This window comes from Oncorhynchus mykiss, chromosome 19 (genome assembly GCF_057628025.1).
Source record: "Oncorhynchus mykiss isolate SJ-2025 chromosome 19, ASM5762802v1, whole genome shotgun sequence".
In the NCBI taxonomy this organism is placed as follows: Eukaryota; Metazoa; Chordata; class Actinopteri; order Salmoniformes; family Salmonidae; genus Oncorhynchus; species Oncorhynchus mykiss.
The window spans coordinates 36,335,567-36,361,734 of NC_143040.1; the positions used below are offsets into that span (position 1 = coordinate 36,335,567).

General features: G+C 45.2%; 1 protein-coding gene across 1 annotated transcript in view; it reads right to left on the reverse strand.

Annotated features, from left to right (window-relative positions):
* syne1b (spectrin repeat containing, nuclear envelope 1b) overlaps positions 1-26,168 on the reverse strand; it is a 136,589-nt gene that overhangs the window by 26,361 nt on the left and 84,060 nt on the right. Inside the window, exons 107-132 of the mRNA XM_090210871.1 lie at positions 25,820-25,954; positions 25,389-25,544; positions 24,823-25,032; positions 24,569-24,670; positions 22,965-23,084; positions 22,617-22,817; positions 22,239-22,412; positions 21,847-21,978; positions 20,770-20,966; positions 20,346-20,478; positions 19,971-20,153; positions 19,279-19,428; positions 12,343-12,519; positions 11,990-12,145; positions 11,635-11,790; positions 11,123-11,293; positions 10,723-10,856; positions 10,346-10,550; positions 9,870-10,052; positions 9,488-9,634; positions 8,909-9,063; positions 8,475-8,622; positions 7,697-7,791; positions 5,275-5,509; positions 4,676-4,870; positions 4,329-4,454 (exon numbers count right to left, since the gene is read on the reverse strand). Of these exons, the coding sequence (XP_090066997.1) occupies positions 4,329-4,454; positions 4,676-4,870; positions 5,275-5,509; positions 7,697-7,791; positions 8,475-8,622; positions 8,909-9,063; positions 9,488-9,634; positions 9,870-10,052; positions 10,346-10,550; positions 10,723-10,856; positions 11,123-11,293; positions 11,635-11,790; positions 11,990-12,145; positions 12,343-12,519; positions 19,279-19,428; positions 19,971-20,153; positions 20,346-20,478; positions 20,770-20,966; positions 21,847-21,978; positions 22,239-22,412; positions 22,617-22,817; positions 22,965-23,084; positions 24,569-24,670; positions 24,823-25,032; positions 25,389-25,544; positions 25,820-25,954 (4,176 nt within the window). The remainder of the gene's footprint in view (positions 1-4,328; positions 4,455-4,675; positions 4,871-5,274; positions 5,510-7,696; positions 7,792-8,474; positions 8,623-8,908; positions 9,064-9,487; positions 9,635-9,869; positions 10,053-10,345; positions 10,551-10,722; positions 10,857-11,122; positions 11,294-11,634; positions 11,791-11,989; positions 12,146-12,342; positions 12,520-19,278; positions 19,429-19,970; positions 20,154-20,345; positions 20,479-20,769; positions 20,967-21,846; positions 21,979-22,238; positions 22,413-22,616; positions 22,818-22,964; positions 23,085-24,568; positions 24,671-24,822; positions 25,033-25,388; positions 25,545-25,819; positions 25,955-26,168) is intronic.

Here is a 26,168-nt window from a genome sequence, read left to right on the forward strand (position 1 = left end):
AATAAGTGTCACATATCAGTTTGCAAACAAAGTAAGAAAAAAAAGACAAATCATTGAGTTAATAAAGCCTCCATACAAACATGGGCTCCTTTTTCCTTTCTTGAAAAAGGCAGCTCCAAATGCTGGTGTTTCAGCCTAGCTCAGTGCTTTCTGTGGTGGTGGGGCAGCCAGTGGAAAATACGGAGAGTAGGGGTTGGTAATGTTCTCTTGTTGTGCTGTGATTGTCTCGTGTCCTGTCACTCATGGGGACACTACGTCACTGCCAAATCTAATAGTAGAGCTCAAAAATTCAAGCACTTCCAAACCACTCATTGACTGTAGACTTGATTCATGATGATGACTGCTAGCTAAGATTTTGAAAGTATGATGTTGACATAATCAGTCCAATCAAAGCAACTGTAGATATAACGTGACTTAACATAATTTTATCTGTGGCCAATGACCTTGAGCCTTTTTGGATGGGCACTTCTAATGTAACTATGCTGCCATAGTTACATTAGAAGTGCCCATCCAAAAATCCAGAATCCAGAATTTCAATCCAGACTTTGATGATAAAATTTGCCCGTGCCACCTTCCTGTTCAAGTGAGCACAGCACAACAAGGTGAGTAATAAAATGTATTGTATGCTGCTGGATAAATAATGTTATATGCCAGAGAGATTTTATACTGTAGCTAAGAAAGTAATACTAAGTGTATGTTGTGTAGTAAGCTGTTAGTAGCCCATGTGCCTCACCCTAATAATTTGGTCTATTTTCCCCTCTTAATTTCGCCTACTGTTCTGACTTGGTGGTACAAATGTAGCCTATAACCTATTTTAGAGAAATGTAATCATCGAACATTGTAAGAGTTTATTGTCTGCTTATATGACCCCTTTATTTATCCTACGGTTCTGACTTGGTGTACTGGGAGAACACTGTAAGAACGGCCCATGTTCTGAATTCTGTTTCTGTATACTTCAAAAGTGCTGAACAAATAGTTATATTGACTACGTCCGTCCTAGCTTGCTCATTAATGTCTTGATCAAAATAACGGATTGCCTCTTATCTACTTGTTGTCCCCTTATGCCATAGTTTGTACATCTCAATTGTCAGTAGAAACCACATTTGTTTAACCAGGTCAGCCATATCAGCTATGTTTTTTTAAAAGGCAGTAAATGAGGCTGAATGAACTGTTTCGCTGCCAGACAAGGCTCCGCTGATAGCCAGGTGGAGCAGTGGTAAGGTGTTGGGACAGCTTCATGTAGGCCCTAACATTTTGTGGGCACTGTTTGTCACCGTTATAGTGCAATTAATATATTATTTAGTGTTGTGGCTTTGCTGGCATGCATCCCCCTAATTTTGGGGGGTTTGCCCCACCAAGATGTACATGCTAAAATCGCCACTGCCTGTTACCCATAGATAGACAGGCTAGAAATGTTTTAACAATAAAAATGTTTTTGTGAAGATTGCATTCAATTGCCATTTCCTGTTGCACAACAACAAGCTTCCATTCCTCTGGTCAAAAGGGGATTTATGTTTGTCAATCGTCAACCCTGTTACTTTATTTGGCACTTACTAAAGTCATTTTTTATGAAGTTGAACATACAGTATGCTCTTTATGACAGAATGTAAAAATATATTTTTAAATTAGGACGATAAACTTCTCAAAAGACACCGAATATTTGGAACAACCCAGTAATACAATCAATTTCCTGATTACCTGGATCATGAACAGCAATGCCATGTAATGACCTGGCTATTATGTTCATCACATCCTTAGTGAGTCAGTACTGCAGACCAGTTCCCGGCATTGGTGTGGAGAATGTTGGAGAAATGTTGTAATTAGATCAGACCCATAAAGGTGCCAAGTAAGTTTGTCTATTTTCTCTCTGCTACCGCACGGCAAGCGGTACTGGAGCGCCAAGTCTAAATCCAAGAGGCTTCTAAAACAGCTTCTACCCCCAAGCCATAAGACTCCTGAACATCAAGCCAAATGGCTACCCAGACTATTTGCATTGCCCCCCTCTCCACTTCTTTACACCACTGCTACTCTCTGTTGTCATCTATGCATAGTCACTTTAATAACTCTTCCTACATGTACATGCTACCTCAACTAACCGGTGCCCCCGCATATTGACTCTATATCGGTACCACCCTGTATATAGTCTCGCTATTGTTATTTTACTGCTGCTCTTTAATTATTTGTTACTTTTATCTCTTATTCTTTCTGTATTTCTTTGAAACTGCATTGTTGGTTAGGGGCTAGTAAGTAAGCATTTCACTGTAAGGTCTACCTACACCTGTTGTATTCGGGGCATGTGACTAATAAAATGTTATTAGATTCTAATTACATCAGTTAAATATACAGTGCCTTGCGAAAGTATTCGGCCCCCTTGAACTTTGCGACCTTTTGCCACATTTCAGGCTTCAAACATAAAGATATAAAACTGTATTTTTTTGTGAAGAATCAACAACAAGTGGGACACAATCATGAAGTGGAACGACATTTATTGGATATTTCAAACTTTTTTAACAAATCAAAAACTGAAAAATTGGGCGTGCAAAATTATTCAGCCCCCTTAACTTAATACTTTGTAGCGCCACCTTTTGCTGCGATTACAGCTGTAAGTCGCTTGGGGTATGTCTCTATCAGTTTTGCACATCGAGAGACTGACATTTTTTCCCATTCCTCCTTGCAAAACAGCTCGAGCTCAGTGAGGTTGGATGGAGAGCATTTGTGAACAGCAGTTTTCAGTTCTTTCCACAGATTCTCGATTGGATTCAGGTCTGGACTTTGACTTGGCCATTCTAACACCTGGATATGTTTATTTTTGAACCATTCCATTGTAGATTTTGCTTTATGTTTTGGATCATTGTCTTGTTGGAAGACAAATCTCCGTCCCAGTCTCAGGTCTTTTGCAGACTCCATCAGGTTTTCTTCCAGAATGGTCCTGTATTTGGCTCCATCCATCTTCCCATCAATTTTAACCATCTTCCCTGTCCCTGCTGAAGAAAAGCAGGCCCAAACCATGATGCTCGCACCACCATGTTTGACTGTGGGGATGGTGTGTTCAGCTGTGTTGCTTTTACGCCAAACATAGCGTTTTGCATTGTTGCCAAAAAGTTCAATTTTGGTTTCATCTGACCAGAGCACCTTCTTCCACATGTTTGGTGTGTCTCCCAGGTGGCTTGTGGCAAACTTTAAACAACACTTTTTATGGATATCTTTAAGAAATGGCTTTCTTCTTGCCACTCTTCCATAAAGGCCAGATTGGTGCAATATACGACTGCTTGTTGTCCTATGGACAGAGTCTCCCACCTCAGCTGTAGATCTCTGCAGTTCATCCAGAGTGATCATGGGCCTCTTGGCTGCATCGCTGATCAGTCTTCTCCTTGTATGAGCTGAAAGTTTAGAGGGACGGCCAGGTCTTGGTAGATTTGCAGTGGTCTGATACTCCTTCCATTTCAATATTATCGCTTGCACAGTGCTCCTTGGGATGTTTAAAGCTTGGGAAATCTTTTTGTATCCAAATCCGGCTTTAAACTTCTTCACAACAGTATCTCGGACCTGCCTGGTGTGTTCCTTGTTCTTCATGATGCTCTCTGCACTTTTAACGGACCTCTGAGACTATCACAGTGCAGGTGCATTTATACGGAGACTTGATTACACACAGGTGGATTGTATTTATCATCATTAGTCATTTAGGTCAACATTGGATCATTCAGAGATCCTCACTGAACTTCTGGAGAGAGTTTGCTGCACTGAAAGTAAAGGGGCTGAATAATTTTGCACGCCCAATTTTTCAGTTTTTGATTTGTTAAAAAAGTTTGAAATATCCAATAAATGTCGTTCCACTTCATGATTGTGTCCCACTTGTTGTTGATTCTTCACAATAAAAATACAGTTTTATATCTTTATGTTTGAAGCCTGAAATGTGGCAAAAGGTCCCAAAGTTCAAGGGGGCCGAATACTTTCGCAAGGCACTGTACCTCCAAAACAAGGTGTTCTAAAGCCTCTAAGGTCATTATTTCCAAGAATAAAACCCACTGTCCAATGAGAGTTTATCTGAACATAACTGTCCAGAGAAATGTGAGGACAATGTCTAAAGGTCCAATACCCAAGACGAACATTCAAAATATGCGTGAAGGAAACATCTGTGAAATCATATCACCTACACGGGATTGAAAAAGCTGTCTGTTATTGTACTGTGCTGGTTCACATACCCCTTACTTTTAAAGATGCTGTACTTCTCTAACTATCACACAAGATTCTCAAACCTATCAAATCAAAGCACACAGGTGATATGTGGTTTTAGTACACCTCTCCAAGGGCCCCGGGCCTAAGCTTACCTTGCAGCGCATCTGTTCAGCCTGCAGGTCCTCGTGGTGATCAGGGAGGGGCTGAGAGAGCTGCCGTTTAAACGCCCTCAGCTTCTCCAGAGAACCCTCTATGCCTCTCTCACATCTCTCCCAGTCCTGTGGACAACAAGCATATCCACACAAAGTGTCAGTACTTAAACATCCTCTGTTAACATCGTAGTATAAAATATGTCCTCAATCAATCAATCATTCAGGACAATAAGAATGCCTATAATTGCAGTTGAAGTGAATAATCTCCTTGCAGTTAAAAGGTAAACCTCCAAAAAGGTCAAGTTAAAGGTACTGTGTGTTAAATGTTACAGTTGGGTGCAGTGTACCTTTATCAGGTTGGCCAGCTCTCTCCTCTGTTCCTCCAGGCAGATGTTGGCGTGTCTCCAGCGGTCCTGGATGCCTGTGAGCTCTCCCTGCAGAGACACCTCCACCCTGCTGTCTGCAGACAGGAGAAGCTGCTTCCCAGCCTCCACCGTCAGGATGTAGCTGCCCTGCTGCCGCTGTAGGACCTTCTCTTTCAGCTGGAGGAACACAGAGACACAGGACAGTTAGACCGTAACCCTGACCCTAACCCTCCACTTATAGGATGTAGCCACTACAGAACCTTGATGCCACTACAGAACCTTGATGCCTGACCCTTACCCTAACTCTAACCCTTACCAATGGCTCTATGGTGATAGCAAACAATAAAGGTGATAGATGTCAGCCCTGCCTTGTTCTTTGGGAATAAGTACAATACTGTTATCCATGAAATACGTCTCCATCTCCAAAGCCATATTTTTGCAGGGTGAAAAAAGCTAGTCCCATTCAGCACAGTCATATTGATGAGAATGAGTTGTGGTATAAATAGTCACACGTTTTAATATTACCAAGAAGCAGGTAGCTAGGGTCATGAGGTCATCAAAGTGAGTTGAGCCTACAGTACCTGAACTGCGTCCAGCATGGATCTGGCCTGCTGCAGGGGTACGGGCGCCCCAACCTGTAGGGCCTCGGCAGGGTGTGAAACCTCCCCCAGCCATTTCCTCAGCTTCTCCGCCATCTCCCTGTAGCGCTGCCACTGGCGGACTAGGCTGTCGATGATACCCCGCCTCTGTTGGGTGCGACGCACCACACCCTGCCACTGGTTACTCAGCAGTGCCAACTTCAGGTTGAATTCATCCCTGCGTGAGACAGAGGACATTTACAGTAAGATAAGGAAATATTAGATGGATATACCGTAGAGGAGTCATACAAATCTGACAAAAATGACCATGTTTCTACCAAGGCACTCATCTATAGCTTTGTGAATGATAAGAGACAAGTGTACGTCAAGTTAAGTCAAGTTTATTTAAAGTGCATGATATGGGTATCATGATACAGTTGAAGTCGGAAGTTTACATACACTTAGTCATTAAAGTCATTAGTCATTACTCCACAAATTTCGTGTTAACAAACTATAGTTTTGGCAAGACGGTTAAGACATCTACTTTGTGCATGACACAAACAATTGTTTACAGACAGATTTTACAGACAACAATTGTTTACAGACAGATTATTTAACTTATAATTCACTGTATCACAATTCCAGTGGGTCAGAAGTTTACATACACTAAGTTGACTGTGCCTTTAAACAGCTTGGAAAATTCCAGAAAATTATGTCATGGCTTTAGAAGCTTCTGATAGGCTAATTGACATAATTTGAGTCAATTGGAGGTGTACCTGTGAATGTATTTCAAGGCCTACCTTCAAATTCAGTGCCTCTTTGCTTGACATCATGGGAAAATCAAAAGAAATCAGCCAAGACCTCAGAAAAGAAATGTAGACCCCCACAAGTCTGGTATATCCTTGGGAGCAATTTCCAAACGCCTCAAGGCACCACGTTCATCTGTACAAACAATAGTACGCAAATATAAACACCATGGACCACGCAGCCGTCATACCGCTCAGGAAAGAGACGCATTCTGTCTCCTAGAGATGAACGTACTTTGGTGCGAAAAGTGCAAATCAATCCCAGATCAACGTCAAAGGACCTTGTGATGATGCACAGGTACAAAAGTATCTATATCCACAGTAAAGCAAGTCCTATATCAACATTGCTCTAAACCGTCCATAAAAAAAGCCAGACTATGGATTGCAACTGCACATGGTGACAAAGATCGTACTTTTTGGAGAAATGTCCTCTGGTCTGATGAAACAAAAATAGAACTGTTTGGCCATAATGACCATCGTTATGTTTGGAGGAAAAAGGGGGAGGCTTGCAAGCCGAAGAACACGATCCCAACCGTGAAGCACTGGGGTGGCAGCATCATGTTGTGGGGGTGCTTTGCTGCAGGAGGGTCTGATGCACTTCACAAAATAGATGGCTCATGAGGATGGAAAATTATGTGGATATATTGAAGCAACATCTCAAGACATCAGTCAGGAAGTTAAAGCTTGGTCACAAATGGACAATGACCCCAAGCATACTTCCAAAGTTGTGGCTTAAGGACAACAAAATCAAGGTATTGGAGTGGCCATCACAAAGCCCTGACCTCAATCCCATAGAACATTTTTGTGGGCAGAACTGAAAAAGCGTGTGCGAGCAATGAGGCCTACAAACCTGACTCAGTTACACCAGCTCTGTGTAACGTTCTGACCTTAGTTCCTTTATTATGTCTGTGTGTTAGTTCGGTCAGGGCGTGAGTTGGGGTGGGTAGTGTATGTTCTTTTTTCTATGTTGTATTTCTGTGTTTGGCCTGGTATGGTTCTCAATCAGAGGCAGCTGTCGATCGTTCTCTGATTGAGAATCATACTTAGGTAGCCTGTTTTCCCCATTTTGGTTGTGGGTGATTATTTTCTGTGTCTGTATTTTCCACATGGAACTGTTTCGTTTTCATTTTGTGTAGTGTTCAGTTTTGATTACAAATATGACGAACACTTACCACGCTGCGTATTGGTCTGATCCTTCCTACTCCTCCTCAGAAGAGGAGGACGAAAACCGTTACACTCTGTCAGGAGGAATGGGCCAAAATTCACCCAACGTATTGTGGGAAGCTTGTGGAATGCTACCCCAAACGTTTCACCCAAGTTAAACAATTTAAAGGCAATGCTACCAAATACGTATTGAGTGTTGGTAAACTTCTGACCCACTGGGAATGTGATGAAAGAAATAAAATATGAAATAAATCATTCTCTCTACTATTATTCTGACATTCCACATTCTTAAAATAAAGTGGTGATCCTAACTGACATAAGACAGGGAATTTTTACTAGGATTAAATGTCAGGAATTGTGAATAAATAAATGTATTTGGCTAAGGTGTATGTAAACTTCCGACTTCAACTGTATGTGTATCAACACACTTTACATACTTTTGCAGTGTACTGTACCTGTCATCCACCTGTCCCTGCTCCAGCATCCTCTGGCCATCACTGATTATGGAGTGAAGGATCTGCTGACGACTGAACATCTCAGCTTGGAATAGCTGCGAAGAAAACATTCAGATCTGGTTAAGGAGAAGTATATCTTTAATTCTGTGAATAACACTTGTATCGTTTATCAATGTTTATTATGAGTATTTCTGTAAATTGATGTGGCTCTGTGCAAATTCACGGGATGTTTTGGAGGCAAAGCCAAATGGAAACTGAGGTTTTTGGATATAAATATGAACTTGATCGAACAAAACATACATGTATTGTGTAACATGTTCTCCCGGGAGTGTCATCTGATGAAGAATATCAAAGGTTAGTGATGAATTTTCTCTCTATTTCAGCTTTTTGTGACTCCTTTCTTTGGATGGAAAATCACTGTATGCTTTCTGTGACTAGTTGCTGACCTAACATAATGATAAGTTCTGCTTTCGCCGAAAAGCTTTTTTGAAATCGGACACTGGTTGGATTAACAAGAATCCCGCTAGCGGAACCCCGTTCCTAGACAGGTTAACTGCATCTTAGAAAGCGACATTGCAGTAATTATTGCACTATAGCAGTCCTGATGACTCTATGGAATCCAGACGTCCCAAATCCCAGCATGCAAAGCTGGATGAAATGATGTCATCACAACCAGAACTGTTTCAGAACTAGTTGTAATATGGATTGAAGTCACTATAACAAGTTTTTCCAGCTGGGTTCACTACTAGGTTCTATTCCAGCAGGACTCCTCCAGTACCTCGTGTGCTCTCTGTTGCTCCATCAGACTCTGGTAGTTCCCAGATATCCCCACGGCTAGCTTCTCCTCCGTCTGTACCAGGAACTCCATCCACGTCTCACACTTCTCCAGGAACGTCTGCTGCTGCAGCAGGAACGACTGCAGTTTACTGAGGAGAGACAAAGAACCAATAATATCAGACCCAAAAACCTTCAGTCAATGAAATAATTATGGGCCCGATAACAGAGTTTAGATAAGTGGCCACAACTCAAGACTTTCTCTTAAATCATTTATTGACGTAGATGGGAGACGTGCGAAAATTCTAGTTGAGCACACATATCTCAAGTCAGAATTAAGTGCCCAATGTCATTTAATATTTCACGAATTTACCTTAATCTCTTTGAAAAAACGTCAGTCTTTGAAATTATTTCATGAACTTCGGTTTTCAACCTTACCTGAATCTCTCGGTGGTTTGGGCATTGGCTGAGGACCAGCTCCGGTTAAGGTTCTGCATGCGTTTGATCTCGGTGTCGTTAAGAGGAAGCCGATAGCCCAGCTCATTCAGACGTTCCAGGTCAGGGGCCATGCTACTGAATCTCAGAATCTTTCTCTGCAGGGGGAACAAGAGCAACTAGTAGTGAGTTTCAGTGAAATTAACTCCTCAGGACAATGGCTTTTTCTAATGGTCTAATAAACTGTTGGTAGAGCATGGCACGTGTAACGCCACGGTAGTGGGTTTGATTCCCGGGACCACCCATACATAAAATGAATGCATGCATGACTAAGTCGCTTTGGATAGAAGTGTCTGCTAAAAGGCATATATTGTCTAAGAATTGTTTCCTTTCCTTTATCGATATAATCTAAAATAAAGGACCATGTAAAAGACCAGCCTAATGAGCATCCATATTGTTTTCACCTGTCAAGTCTTCTCCAATGAGCCTACACGAGGAGAAGAAAGGAGCAAAGGATTGAGTTTTTGACCTTTTTTTATAGTTGGATCACAGGCATATAGCTTAATCACGGTGCTGACTTACCTTGAGTTCCTCCATGCGGTCCTGGATGATGGACAGGTCAGAAGAACCGTTGGGATCTTGAACCTTCAGAGCCTCCTCGGCCTCCACCATCCAGCGCCCCAACGAATCCAGCTGCTCACTGAAGGTCTCATAGTCCTGGACTCCCATCTGGAGGAGGGATTGGAGGACAAGAGATGTATTTATTTATACATGCAAAATTCATCCAGGTGAGTCCCATTGAAATGTAAATACATTTTTTCAAGGCCAAGAGGAATGAACCAATGGCTATTGAAGCAACTGAAAATTACATTCTTTGGAAGATCTCAGCATGAGGTTACACTAACTTCTGAACGTGGTAAAAGCTTGTCTTGTTGGGTAAATCTGGTCCCATATTCCCCTGTACCTGTAGTGTAATGAGCTGCCTGCTGAGCGCCTGCTCCACGGTGGCCAGGCGCTGGGTTAGAGAGAGGTGGTCTGACTGGACGGCGGACGCTGCAGAAGTGTCCACCTGTTGCTTCAGCTGATCTCCCAGCTCCTGGAGAACCTGTAGAGATGCCTGCACTGGAACCTGAGCCCGCAGCAACTCCTGGAGAGACACCACCATACACCAACACACATGAGTGTAACAGAACACAAATCATCTATTATCACAAAGCAATATGACCAAATGTCATTTCGTTTTCAGACAAGGATCATTGTTGACTGAAAGCTTAGGACATTAAACCCTAAAACTAGCATCTGATTCAAGTGTGCCAACACTTCTTTCCATAATAGACCATATAGGCAAAAATGCTTTTGAAGGTAGATGACAGTTCATGAATACTGAGTCCTATGCATATGTAAAAGGATCAATCCAACACTGTCCCTGTTCCAACTCACACTGCAGTCTTGAATCCAGGTGGACACCTCCTCGTCTGCGATGTCCTTGCTGCAGGCAGTCTCCAATAGCTGGCCAGCCTGCTCCTCCTGCAGCTGGATGCTGGAGCAGCTCTGTTCATACAGCTCTTTGTAGTGCTGCCACAGCTGTAACAGGGCTTTACTGCTCCTCAGACGCTCAGAGATCTCCTCCAGCAGACTGCTCCACCTGGACACAACATACATAGATGATGAACATCTTGGATCAATGGATCCTGGATCAATAACATAATATTGTTCTTGGATCAACTGATCAACACCGGTGGTTCTCACCCATTCATGGGAGATAAGCCCCCGTGGAGGTCATAAAGTGATCCAAATAAACAAACAAACAAACAAACCTAGCGTTGACGTCCTTCAGGGTATTGTTGAGGCAGTCGGACACAGACGGGTGGCACTCCTTCAGCAGCTGGTGTGTCACAGAGCCAAACTTCCTCAGACTGCTCTCCTGCTTCTCCAGGTCCTTCTGTAGGTTCTACACAAAACAAGTCAAACATATTAGGCCAAATTCCTCCCGAAGTGTGCACTTCTCCACTACCCCTCAAATACGTAGACGTATATCATCTCTACCATATTTCTTAAACCAATCAAATGTGTTTAAATCCTTGATGGGGATGGAACTAGTACACCCACAATTAGGAATAAAGGCTACTGTGTAGGTTTAACCAGTCATTAAATAAAACAGGGTGGGGGAAAAACACATTTCTAAAAGCCTGAGATGCATGTTCGTCCTAGAATTACCTGTAGACTCTCCACCTGTAGCTGTACAGCCTCCAGGGAGCCGGTGAGGAGGCGGAAGCGAGACACAGAGTACCTCCCCTCCATCAGGTAGCCGTTCATCTCCTCTGAAGACAGCTTGTACAGACTCCACTGGTCCAGCACTGACACAAGGCTGATCTTCAACTGCCCAATCTGGGGCGGAGCAGAGATGGAGAAGAGCAATAAGGTCTGCACTTAAAAAGTAGTTCAAGGAGCTTACTTGATTTTGCAGTTGTGTTTAGTACTTTTCTGCAACGGGGGATCGTCATAGTGGCTGAGTGAGTGTGAGGTAGTTAAAATGGGGCAGTTGCAGAGTATGCAGTAATAGGTGACTATGGGGTACTTATAGTGGGTTAGATCTATTATCACTCTCATATACTCTTATATAACGCAGAGACACAGCACACATTATTTACACTCTATAGAGAATTAATAGAGGATGAGGGAGAGATATATAGAGTGAAATTAACAGAAGATAAGATAGCTCTGCCTACAAGGTGATCTAGGTTAGCCCAGGTGTGATTGACAGCTTGGAGCGTCTCCATGACAACAGCACAGGCCTCGTCTGTTTTGTTCTGGATGAGGGCACAGGCCTGCTCCTCCACGCGCTCCACCTCACCCTCTTTCTCCTTCACCACCTCCTCCATCTCCTGCAGGAGCAGTGGAAAGAGAGAGCAGTCAGAGGTTTAAGATCAACGTCAAGATCATGAACCTGATCAAGATTATTCATTGAATAAAAACCAAACAATTGAAACCCAAAGGCCTACAGAGTATAATATACACAGTGTAAAATAAATATGTGATTTATATAATAAATCAATACAAAGTGTAGACAGCGGGTACTCCTACCCGGCAGTCTTTGAGGGCGTTCTGTACGGAGGTTAGGTCCTCTATCCTGTGTTTCCTCTTCAGCCTCTCCTCCTGAGTGAGCAGCCAGGTCTTCAGGCCCTGTATGTTGTTCTCATAGTCCAACCAGTCCTCCAGCAGAGTCTCCAGGAACTGGACCTAACCACACAACACAGCAGGGCACATACTCAATACGTTGTACTGAGACAATGAAATAATCCCTCTGATCAAAACTAGTCTCTACACTCGTGGAAAAAAGGGTTCCAAAAGGTTTCTTCGGCTGTCCCGATGGGAGAAACCTTTTTGGTTCCAGGAAGAACCCTGAAAGTTGAGGTTGAACGTGGTTTGTCTCTCACCCTCTCCGTGATGAGTCCCTGTAGTAGCTGCCAGCGTCGGTTCATGACTCCAAGCCTCTCCGCAAAGTCTGTCTTGTCGCTGCGCCTGCTTTCCACATCCGGACCGCTGATCTGGAGCACAGACTGGTTCACAAAGTCCACCGTCAGCTGCTTACAGATCACATCTATTCTGAAGCCCTGGGGAAGTAGAAAGAAGGAGTGCGAGAGAGAGAGAGAGAGAGATAAGGCAAAAGAGAAGGACAAAAAGAAGATCACTTTATTGTCTAACAGACATTTGTATTCTGCGTTATCTTTTAGAGCGAGAGAGTCATTCATTATTTACGATGGGTTGTGAGAATGTAGAGAAGGCGCTCCATTAAGACAAAAAATACTTGAAATATATATGGAATATTTGAGTCTTAGTAACCAGGTTTCCATCCAACCTTTGTATGCGAGTAAAGTGCATGTAATGACAGGCCTGATGGAAACAGAACATTTTTCTGTAAACTTTCCAAATGTCGACAAAACAAAACACCCTAGACAAGGTGGGATATTTTTCGGTGAAGTGAATTATGCGAGAAATGTCGGTGGAAACGCTTTTATGAGCAAATATTTATATAATAATCATATTGAAAATTAACTTGGAGTCATGCGATGACGTGTGGTCCTCCCACTACGACTTGGGAAAGCGTGCCGTTTATTAGGCTACAGACAAAATAAGTTATGAAGGACTTGAAAGTGCAAGGTTGATGCTTGATGCTCCTTTCCAATACATATTGAGTGTCTTAATCTGGTGACGATGATGACGATGATGATCGACGCTTGGCTGCCGTTTGACAACTAAAAAATCTTGCTCTTTGGTCCATAATAATCTCATCATGTATGCCAGTGGTTCCCAAACTGTGGATTGTTTCTTTTTTTGGCTTTCAACTAACTTTTGAAAGTTGTAATAGTAGACAGCACAAGGTGAAATTTCGAAATTGGGTAGTGCATCATCAGTATTCCTCTTGTCATGTCTGTCATTGCATACCTTAGAGAGCAATTTATAACTTGTTAGAAATGTCCAGATCAACTAGCCCAAGTCTGCTAACCTTTTTAGCTACATGTTTGATTTTTAGCCCATAGATTTTTTTTTAGTAATGTTCGGGTCACTCAAACGTCACATGACTAAGACATTAGACATGTCAAAATGTTGTGGCAGACAGCAGGGAGAGGTGAGGGGAGTAGTTGTTGAGGGGAGATATCTGGCAGACCGCTGGCTCCACCCTCGAGCCTTATATGGACTTCCTGTCCCAACGAGGCTGTCATTCGTTAAGTCAGGGAGTGCTTGGGGAGGAGGAAGCAGCCTGCACAAAGGGGCAGAGTAGGAGAGAGCCAAGTGCGTTATGAAGAGTGGGAAAAGAGAGAGCAATATCAGTGAGATTTCCTGTTGTGACCTGGACTGTTGGACTACCTCCTTTGTGTACTGGACCGGATGGGCTGAGGACCCGAGTGTGAGGATTACCCCTGGAAAATGGAACGGACAACAAGAACGGCTTGTGGACTGTGAGGTGATTAGTGAATTCCACCCTTTTTCCCCAGTGTACCAAAATCCCTAATAAAGTCATTTGCATGTATTTATTCTACTGGTGCATGTTTTGTTATTGAACTTGGTGACGTGGAAACCCCACACCCTTAAGCCTGCTACATATGGTGGAGAATGTGGGCAACCCAAACCAAGCTCTATAACTAAACAGACACAGGGCACAATGGAAGCATTGGTGAAACAGCTGGTGGAGGCAAACATAGCACAGCAGGCTATGCATCGGGAGCTGCTGGAGGAACAGCATCAGCAGACCGCTCTCCTGCGAAGCTGAACTCAGCCAGCTGACAGCCGCCCAGGTCAGCATAGCAGCAGGCGCAGCAGTCTCGTCCCAAACCTAAATTGAAACTGATGACATCGAGGCTTACCTGCAAGCCTTCGAATGGACGGCGGCTAGGGAGAAATGGCCCCATGAGTAATGGGCCAGCCTGCTAGCACCCTTCCTATCAGGCGCGGCACAGAAGACCTATCAGGATCTGAGGGTTGACCAGGCGACACATTACGAGGTGCGGAAAAGGAGACCTTGCACCGGTATGGTTACACCCTGATTTAACAGGGCATAAGGATTCCATGATTGGGCGTATGATTTTACAGCATCCCTCGATCACAAATGCATGATCTAATTAGGTTGGCCAAGAGCTGGCTAATTGCTAAACCCATGACGCTCATGACCATCGAAAGTGGTCATAGAAAAGTTTTTTAAGCCAAAAGGTTAGCCAGCCACGCTAACCCACAGAGTGCAGATCAGCTGGTGGAACTGATGGAAGGACAACAGGTGGCTTTGGAGGTCCTGTGCAGCAGAACAATCACGGAAGGCGGAACCCTCCACTCACCTGAAGGAACCAAGGATGGGGGGACCAACAGCCAACTCCCTGTGACTACGGCCCTTCCTGGACAGCAAGAAGTGCTATGAGTGTGGGGAGCAAGGACACATCGCCTGGAACTTCCCAGACCGAGATGTACCGATGCCTTCGGCCTCCGACAGTGAGGTAGCCACCGGGCATTCCTGCGGCTTACTGATGGCATGCTGGGCTGAGAAGAGTGGTACTTCCTCTGTCACTTCGGTAAGAGCCAACGGAAAGGACATCACAGCACTTTTGGACTCCAGGAGTATGGTGACCCTGTTTCGACCTGACTTTGCCCAGTCCCAGAACCCGACTAACACAGTGGCCATCACGTGCATACACGGTGAGTCTGGAAGAGATGTTCCCAATGGACCACGAGGTGGCACCAGAGCCCGCCTCTCTAGCGGGCTGGTTCGGCACGGCCCAACTGGAGGATCCCAACTTGGCCACTGCTCTCCAGCAGGTGACCGTAGTGTACGGAAAGCCCGTGGAGGAGTAAGTCAAATAACCTTCCCCCATTTTGCTATAAAGAAAGAGTTGCTATATCAGGTTGTGAAGAAGAATGATGAATGTTGTTGGTACCCTGTCCCTTTGTACCATGTGTCCTGCAGCTGACGCACTCCCACCTTCTTGGGGCTCACCTAGGGGTGGAAAAGACCTTAGACAGAATCAAGGAACGATTTTACTGGCCAGGGGTGAAGAAAGCAGTGGAAGAATACTGCCGCGGTTGCCCGGAGTGCCAGCAGGTGGCTCGAAAACCCACTTTTTGCAGTCCCTTAATTCCCCTAACCATTATTTCAGTTCCTTTCAGCAGGATCGCAATGGACCTGGTGGGACCTCTACCCAAGAGCATCCGAGGGCACCAATACATTCTGGTGATTCTGGATTATGCCACCAGGTACCCAGAAGCCATTCCCGTGCGCACCATGGCCACCAAGGGAATCGCACACGAGTTGGTCATGCTGTTCTCCCGAGTAGGCATTCCCGACGAGATGTTGATCGACCAGGGCACCCCGTTTATGTCACGAATCATAAAGGATCTATGCAAGCTAATGAAAATAACCCAGTTGCGCACCTCACTGTATCACCATCAGCCTGATGGATTGGTGGTAAGATCCAATCAAACCCTGTAGCAGATGACAAAGAAGGTGATGGACCTTTGGAAAGAATTGGGACCAGCTGCTACCTTACCTAATGTTCTCGCCCCAAGCTTCAACACGATTCTCTCCCTTCAAACTCCTGTACGGGAGACGACCCAGAGGACTGCTGGACGTGGCTAAAGAAGCCTGGGAACAGCAACCGTCGCCCCATTGAACCTTGGTGCAGCACGTGGGAGAAATGAGAGATCGGATGGCAACCCTGTGGCCCCTGGTACGGAAACACATGCTGGAGGCCCAGGACGCCCAAGCGAGAGGGTACTTAAGAGGGGCACAACGAAGGGACTTTCAGCCCGGAGACAAAGTGTTAGTGTTGGTCCCCACCTCAGAATGTACGTTTTTGAGAAGTGCCTGCGAAGTAATTTATAGGGTCAGACAGCCGGGACGTAGGCATCTGACCCAGATGTACCATGTGAATCTGCTAAAGAAATAGAATGCACGTGATATACTGTATTTCCCCAAAGAAGGCTACCACAGAGACCAAGCCAGCAGAGGTTCCAATGGGGGAGCAGCTGAGCCAAGCCCAGAAGCAGGAGCTGAGAGAGTTGGTAGGTCGAAGCCAGGATGTGTTCTCCAGTGAACCAGGACACACCGATTTGGTACAGCACCGCATCATCACTGATCCCGGGAAAAAGGTGAAGTTGAAACCCTACCGCATGCCGGAAGCAAGGAGAGAAGCTGTCAGGACCGAGGAAAAACGATGTTGGAAGCTGACATAATCAAAGAGTCGAACAGTGAGTGGTGCAGCCCCATAGTGCTGGTGCCGAAATCAGATGGCACCATCCGATTCTGTAAGGATTTTAGGAAGGTAAATTAAATCTCAAAGTTCAACGCCTAACCCATGCCCCGAATTGATGAATTAATCGAACGGCTAGGGACCTCCCACTTTATCAGCATGCCCGACCTCACAAAGGGTTATTAACAGGTGCCCTTAGCTCCCGAGGTACGGGAGAAAACTGCTTTCCCCACCCCGGACGGTCTGTTCCATTACAAGAAGCTGCCCTTTGGACTGCACTTGGCCCCGGACAACTTCCAGAGGTTGATGGACCAGGTTCTCCGACCCCCATTGGAAGTACGCGGTGGCATACATCAACGATATTGTGATCCATGGGAGTGAGTGGGAGACACATCTAAACCAGGTGAGTTCAGTAGTGCAGGCTTTACAGGATCAGCTAGCTCAGCTGCTCCCCCATTGGCTAACAGTGAACCCAAAGAAATGTCGTCTCGGCCTGCGGGAGGCTGAGTACCTGGGGTACACGATCAAACCCCAGGTGAAGAAAGTGGAGGCGATTCGGGACGGTCCCCGCCCCCTCACCAAGAAGCAGGTACGCACGCATGTTTGTGGTGTTGACTAGTTACTACCAGAGATTTATTCCCCACTTTGCCTCCTTAGACAGCCCCCTGACAGATCTGACCAGGAGACGTCTGCCCGCCCAGGTGAAGTGGACTGAGGAGACAGAAAGCCTTCCACGACCTAAAGGGAGCACTGTGTTTTGGACCCGTGCTGGTGACACCGGACTTCTCCAAACCACTGGTGGTACAGACCGATGTGTCCAAAACAGGGGTGGGTGCCGTCCTATCACAGCTACAAGAAGGTGAGGAACACCCAGTCATATACATTTTTTTATATATTTTTAAAATTATTTTACCCCCCTTTTCTCCCCAATTTCGTGGTATCCAATTGGTAGTACTTACTGTCTTGTCTCATCGCTGCAACTCCCGTATGGACTCGGGAGAGGCGAAGGTCAAGAGCCATGCGTCCTCCGAAACACAACCCAACCAAGCCGCACTGAGTCTTGACACAACGCACATCCAACCCGGAAGCCAGCCGCACCAATGTGTCGGAGGAAACACCGTGCACCTAGCGACCTGGTCAGCGTGCACTGCGCCCAGCCCTCCACAGGAGTCACTAGTGCGCGATGAGACAAGGATATCCGGCCAAACCCTCCCTAACCCGGACGACGCTGAGCCAATTGTGCGTCGCTCCAGCATGAGCATGGGCTCGAACCCAGAATCTCTGGTGGCACAGCTAGCACTGCGATGCAGTGCTTTAGACCACTGCGCCACCCGGGAGGCGCCCAGCCATGTACATTAGCCGGAAGCTGTTGCCGCGGGAACAAAGATATTCCACTGTGGAGAAAGAATGTCTAGCGAGTGGGAGCTGGAAACGCTGAAGTATGGCACATCACCCTCGTAACAGGCCACGCACCACAGGTTTGGATGTCACGGTGTAAGGACAGTAACGCCCGGGTCACCTGCTGGTTACAGCCCTGTCGTCCACAGATCAGGTGCAGCCTTTGGAAATGTAGATGCTCTAGGGAGCTGGGGGGGGGTGGCAGGGAGAGGTGAGGGGAGTGGTTGTTGAGGGGAGATATCTGGCAGACCGCTGGCTCCACCCCCAAGCCTTTTAATGGACTTCCTGTCCCAACGAGGCAATGCTGTCATTCATTAAGCCAGGGAGTGCTTGGGGATAAAGGAGGAAGCAGCCTGCACAAAGGGGCAGAGTAGGAGAGAGCCAAGTGCGTTATGAAGAGTGGGAAAAGAGAGCAATATCAGTGAGATTACCCATTGTGACCTGGACTGACAGACTACCTCCCTTGTGTACTGGTCCGGATGGGCTGAGGACCCGAGTGTGAGAATTACCCCTGGAAAACGGAACGGACAACAAGAATGGCTTGTTGACTGTGAGGTGATTAGAGAATGGTGAATTCCCCCTTCTTCTACAGTGTACCAAAATCGCTAATAAACTCCTCATTTGCATTTATTTGTGCTACTGGTGCATGTTTTGTTATTGAACTTGGTGACGTGGAAACCCCACATGCTTAGGCCTGCTACAATGTATAGAATTGCAAGAAAATTAGCTTTAAAACTGCAAAATGTTCTATCTCCCAACAAGAGGGATGTGAACAATTTTTGTCAAGAACAGTGATTGTGCCCATAGTAAATAGGGCACGGGATGTTCCCCAATGATGGGAGGGGGGCCTGAGTGAAAACATTTGGGAACCCCTGATGTAGGTTAAAGTGGTGACGTAGCCAACAATTCGCTAGAGCCTGTCTCTATACTGTTGGCTAGAGCACACGTGCCAATACCAGAGCAGGCAAACTTGCTATCTAAAACAGTTTTGTGAGAACCATCAGTAGAGTTGAAAATGCAACGGAAACCCATTGAACTTGTATTGTTATTTCGGGTACATGGGAATTTAACCGCAAAAGGTATTTTTGTGTGCACTATGTCATCACGCACAGACTTATCTTCAAGTCAATTTGATGGAAACATCTCTGGTGGGAAAATATGCATATTGTTTTTTTTCTATATTCGCAGGAAAATCTCTCGCCAATTGGATGGAAACCTATTTAGTGTTATGTTCCCTACCTTATACTTCTGTAAATAGTCCTGGATGACAGTCGACCCCACTGCTCCCTTCAGGTTCTCCTCGTCCTCCTTGATCACAATCTCCATCAGAGACATCCAGTTGACCAGCTCAGAGATGGCGTGGCGAGAGGCCAGCTTCTCCATTTGAAGCTGAGGAAAAGAAACGGGCCAATGTATGAAACGTATGCAAAAGGGAGAAAAATAGCCTACTAGCCTGGATCCAAACTGAATTGCTCTGTTTTTACTTTTTGATTCCAGCCTGGCATTCCTAAATAAGGGAAAAGGAGAGCTTCTTTGCATACAAAAATAGTCAAAAATAGACATTCCTCTAATAGATAGAACTTCTATACACAACATGGTCGAGAAAATAAGGTGTTGCTTGATCTAACTACTGTATGAGAGTGAAGCAGAAGAGTAGGAGTCAAACACTAATCCTATTTGCCCAGACCAGATAAGCCGGTTTCCGGCAGTACCTAAACTGCATCCCAAATGGAAGCTTATTCCCTTCATAGGGTGCAAAGTTTGACCAGGGCCCATAGAGCTCTAGTCAAAAGTAGTGCACTATGTAGTGGAATAGGTTGTTGTGCCTTGTCTCTCGTGAGAAACAGTTACCGTAAACCACTGTTACTAAATCGAGTAGCTGGACAGTGTTCACGCAAGATTTGGTTTTGGGTTCAGCGGTCAGACAGTACCTGGTGTAGCTTCTCTTGCACCATTGGTATGCGTGTGAGTAGTTGGGTCCACTGTGAGTCCACGCGGGCCAAGTCAGAACGCAGGGCTGCGGTGTCAACCCTCTTCAGCCTCATGAGCTGGTTGCCCTCTGTCATCACAGAGCACTTCAGAGACGAATGAGTCTCCACCTCCTTACAGAACTCCTGTGAACAGAGAACGGTATAACAGTCAGTTTCACATGGAATATAACTAGTATGTGTATACAGCTGGCAGATTTTAAGTTCCGGATAATGGTTCTCTAACCCCTTATGCCTAAACTTAACGCTTACCCCAACCCTAACCCTACCCTTAACCCCCTATATGATATCACCCAGTCTTTTGACATGTTGACTCACCAGGAAGGCAGAGAGATGATTCCTGATGGCCTCCATCTCCTGTGGAACCAAGTCTGCCTGTGTGTTCCAGATTTCCAGACGTTCTAGAGCAGACTGCTGCCAGCCATTTAGCTCTGCATACTCCTTCTGGTACCTGGACATCAAATGGAGAGGAACCGGTTGAGTGGGTGCTATTCAAACTCTCCAAAAATATCCACTTACATACTGTACAGTATAGACCTGGGTTCAAGTGGTGTTTTATTTTTTTACAAATAATTAAGAGTTTTTGTTTAAGACCTGCCTTAAGTGACAGAAGGATGGGGTTGGGACTATTTAATTGATCCCACTGTGCCAGGCAAGCTCAATGAAGCGCAGCTAAAGTATTCTGAAAAAAATATCACATACAGTGCACGTTAAATAACATCCCTTGGGGTTCAGCCCTGACCTGGTCCAGTGTTTGAGAATGGCCTCTAGTCTTTGCAGCTCCTTGTTGACCTTGGTAGCGTTGCTTAGCCAGTGTTCCCCCAGCATTGTGAGCTGATTCTCCAGGCCAGGAGAGCACACAGACAGCAGCAACCTCTTCCCCTCCTCCAGGACCTGGTACAGCTTGTGCTGGTGCTCCGTCAGTCTATCCATCAGACTCTATGGTGAGGAGATTAGATAGACCAAGACGATGAGAGGGGGGCATACAGTGGTGTAGATACCTGTACTTAAATTACTTAATTTAAAATACTTTAAAGTACTACTTAAGTCGTTTTTTGGGGTATCTGTACTATAATTTACTGTTTATATTTTGACAACTTTTACTTCACTACCCTCCTAAAGAAAATAATTTTTTATTATTTTATTATTTTTTTTACTCCATACATTTTCCCTGACACCCAAAAGTACTCGTTACATTTTGAATGCTTAGCAGGACAGGAATATTGTCTAATTTACACACTTATCAAGAGAACATCCCTGGTCATCCCAACTGCCTCTGACCTGGCAGACTCACTAAACACAAATGTTTCATTTGTAAATGTAGTCTGCGTATTGGAGTGTGCCCCTTGCTATCTGTCAATAAAAACAGACAATTGTGCCGTCTGGTTTGCTTAATATAAGGAACTTGAAATGGTTAATACTTTTAATTTTGATACTTTAGTACATTTAAAACCAAATACTTTTAGACAAGTAGTATTTTACTGGGTGACTTTTACTTGTCATTTTCTATCAAGGTATCTTTACCTTTACCTATTAAGGAATCTTCAAGTAGGACAATTAAGTACTTTTTCCACCGCTGCATAAATACATATCAAATGTATGCTTGGTAGTATTTTATTTTACTGTACTATTTACCAGGTAGTTTACCTGGTATTCATTAGGAACATCATGATAAAGATTATGGCGGTGCTGTGTATGATGCTATTAGAAGGTAGTATAAGATATGGCAAAAGTAACACACAGTATACATGCAAGGGCCATTGGTTTTCTGTTATGGTTGCATGCCATTGTACAGAGGGATGATAGTGGCATACCGTACCTGACACAGTGAGCTCCTCTCAGTGAGCTTCTCCTCAGTCTCCTCCACTAGGCCCACTGTGGGGATGCTACCCTCCACTGCCTCCAGCTGTCTACACAGAGCCTGGTAGTCCTGCACCAGACGGCTCCAAGTCTAAAAACACACAGAAAATGTAACAATTCAGCTATACTCGGGTCACAGATATAACCTTTTCAGACTATCGTGCCGACCCCAGCTGTACTGTGCTGGCTCGGACATTGCCTTTTCACATTGTCCTTTCCAGCATGGTTCCAGCAAGTCTGGTGGATACGTAACCAGGCCAGCCCAGTACAGTACAGCTTGGCACTAGTGTGAAAAGGGTATTTGACTGATTTATAAGTATGATAGCAGTTTGTTTTGTGGTCGTCTCTGACCTCCAGTATGTACTCCAGTTCCACTCCTCTCCTGTGGGCCTGTTTGAGGACTCCCTGGGCCTGGGCCAGAGTCTCCTCCAGACTCTGGTTCTCCCTGGGAACCACCAGGCCACTGATCTTCCTGAAGAATGTCTCTGTCAGGATCATATGGGACTCCAGACCCTGGAAGAACTCCTGGAGAAAGAAACCAGAGATGGTATAATGTTGAGATATGCCACTCGTGTGAAACCCCCCCCCCCTTGTAGCGGACTTTAAATCATCATTGAGCGATATATTCTTGAATTGCCTTTTGACAATATACTTACTAAGCATATAATTCTTTGTACTATCCAAAATTGCTGTAATTCTGTGAGACTTATATGTAAGGTTAAAGTCTACCTTGTGCTTGTCCAGGAGGATCTGTACTTCCTCCACAGAGCTGGCGATGATCCTCTGGTCAGCAGCCATCTTGTCTTGAGCGGTGTCCACCAGGTCAGCCAGATCCTGTAGAGCCCTCTCATACTGGCCTTTCAGAGCCATGTTCTGGTTCAGGCCGCTACGCCGTGACCCCACCGTCATCACCAGCTCCTCGTAGGTATCCTGGAGGAAGAGGAGGAGGAGAGAGGACAGAGAAGCAGAAGAAGAACACCTCCAGATATGATACGATTCACCAATGCTTAAGCAGTGTTAAAACAGTGTCTGTGGGTGTCTGTGTGTAAGAACTGTCTGTAAGAAGAGTTCAGATACCTGTAGCGTTAGCAGTTCGTTGGTGGAGATCTGGTCTGCCTGTAGCTCTGCTCCTCTGGTTTTGAGCTGGGTAATCCTCCGCTCAAACTCTCTCAAACTCTCCTCAGCCTCAGCAAAGACCTGCAGGAGAGGGCCCAATGCTGGTTAGCATCTTAGACATCCAGATCAAATCAATTTGTATTTGTCAAATGCACCGAATAGAACAGGTGTAGACCTTACCGTGAAATGTTTACTTACAAGCCCTTAACCAACACTGCAGTTCAAGAAATAGTTCTGAAAATATTTCCTCAATAATCTAAAGTAAAACATGTAATAACAAACACATTAAAATTGCATAACAATAATGAGGCTATATACAGGGGATACCGGTACCGAGTCAATGTGTGGGTGTACAAGTTAGTCGAGGTAATTTGTACATGTAGGTAGGGGTAGAGTGACTATGCATAGATAATAAACAGCGAGTAGCAGCAGTGTAAAAACAAAGGGAAGAGGGGGTCAATGTAAATAGTCCGGATGGCCACTTGATTAATTGTTCAGCAGTCTTAAGGAGCATTTTGGACCTAGACTTGGCGCTCCGGTACTGCTTGCTCTGCGGTAGCAGAGAGAACAGTCTATGACTTGGGTGACTGAAGTCTTTGACTATTTTTGGGGTCTTTCTCTGACACCGCCTAATATATAGGTCCTGGATGGCAGGAAGCTTGGCCCCAGTGATGAATTGAGCCGTACGCACTACCCTCTGTAGTGCCTTACGGTCAGATGGCGAGCAGTTGCCATACCAGGTGGTGAAGCAGCTGGTCAGAATGCTCTCGATGGTGCGGCTGTATAACTTTGAGGATCTGGGGACCCATGCCAAATCTTTTCAGTCTCCCGAGGGGGAATAGGTGTTGTTGTGCCCTCTTCACGACTGTCTTAGTGTGTTTGGACCATGATAGTTTAATGCACTTATTGATGAAGCCGATGACTGAGGTGGTATACCCCTCAATGCCATTGGACGAATCCCGGAACATAATTCCAGTCTGTGCTAGCAAAACAGTCCTGTAGCGTAGCATTCGCGTCATCTGACCACTTCCGTATTGAGCGTGTCACTAGTACTTCCTGCTTTAGTTTTTGCTTGTAAACCGGAATCAGGAGGATAGAATTAGATTTGCCAATTGGAGGGCGAGGGAGAGCTTTGTATGCGTCTCTGTGTGTGGAGTAAAGGTGGTCTGGAGTTTTTTTCCCTCTGGTTGCACATGTGACATGCTGGTAGAAAGGAAAAACAGATTTAAATTTGCCTGGCCACTAGGAGCGCTGCTTCTGGATGAGCATTTTCTTCTTTGCTTATGGCTTTATACATCTAGTTGAGTGTGGTCTCAGTGCCAGCATCGGTTTGTGGTGGTAAATAGATGGCTACGAACAATATAGATGAGAACTCTCTTGGTAGATAGTGTGGTCTACAGCTTATCATGAGGTATTCTACACCTCAGGAGAGCAATACCTTGAGATTTCTTTAATGTTAGACATTGTTCACCAGAAATGATTAACAAATTCATTTTGGTTATCTTTTATACGGTCGGTTAAGAAGGAAGTGTCATGTACTCGTGGACTGCCATCACAGATCTTACCTCAAGTTGTTTGGAGGCTGCTCTGTCCGTGGCTCCTGCCAACGTCTGAAGAATCTGGCACTTGGTGTCCGTTAGATCAGTGAGGAGAAGCTGTGACTCCGTCTGCATAAACCAATACAAGATAAAACTCAATTAACTGCAAGCTTTTTAGTCCAAGAATAGTGGATTCCGAAATGGCTCATATGGGGACAAGTCCACCATATGCTCAGTAGCCTAGAGAACTAAAGCATAGAGATTACACCACATAGCCTGACCTGGTAGGCAGTGAGTTCCTCCATCCTGGTCCTCATGTGTTCACAGCGTCGCCCTAGGGCAGAGTCCATAGTCCCTAGCCTCTCTGTCAGACAGTCCAGTGTGTCCTCTAACAGGGCCTGGTCCTCCCCACACAGCCCTGTAGGTTGGCCCAGGAGACCCCGACTGTGGCTCACCTCCCCATTCACCTCACTGACATCCTTCCCTAAGGCCTGGAGGAAACAGAGATGACAAAGTCACCAAACATGCACGGTACCAGGTGATACACAGGAATGGAGGAAGGCTTGGAAGAGTCTTTTTTTTTGCTCCCTCCCCCTTTCCCTTGGTCATAACTCCTCCATGTTTGCAGATCTCTCAGGTGGAAGCAATACGTTGGAAGCTCCACCACTGCAGCACTTATCAGATCCTTCAGATCTGCAAACATCGAAGGGCAAGGGGAGTGATTGCAGGACCAGAGGACTGTTTCTGAAGACCATGATCACATTTTGAGATGATATAACACTAGGAGAGCAGACGTTGTGTGCTTTACACAAAGGGATGTTACTATTCAGGTGTTGCAGTGGCCTACCTCCTGGTTTTGTAGCTGTGTCTCAGCGTTCTCGGCCAGCAGGGCAGCACCAGAAAAGAGGGTGTTCTCTACATCATCCAGCCAGGAGGAGGTAGCTGACACGGCTTGGTAGAGCTGCTGCTCCATTGGCATCACCTGGCCCTCAGAGGCCCTAGTCTGAGATACCAGGGTTGGCGTCAATTCCATTTCAATGCAGTCAATCAAGGACGTGAGCTCAAATTCTGTTTGAATTCCATCAATTTAAGAAGTAAACTGAAATTCCCATTACAATTCAGTCAATTCAGATGAAATGGAATTGACCTCATCCCTGATAGATACAGTGCATAGTTGTCTTGTATATTTCCATACATAAACATAATTTAACAGCCGAAAACAAGGACAACCTACAGAACAATAACAGGGTGGGATGTTATAGTGTTGTTATAACCTACCTGAGAAGACATCGCCTCCATTGTCTGGCTGAAACCATCATATAACGTCTTCAGTGAAGACTTGTCCTCTGTTTTATCTGTCTCTCCTTTAAACAGGGTCCCAGAGGTGGTCACTCTGGCCGTTCTGGAGTAAACCTGGAACAGAGTATGACCACTGTCACTGTCAGACGATGTCATTGTACTGTACCTCAGAGCAGGGCTGGCCCTAGCCTTTTGGGGGCCCTGAGCGATTTGGTTTGGGGGCCCCCCACGTCGTAGAAAAACATTTTAGTGGCCTCCTCTTGACGGCGGAGAGAAAAATGCAAAAGTTTAAGTTAATTTACTGCAATTCTACACATTTGGCATGCGG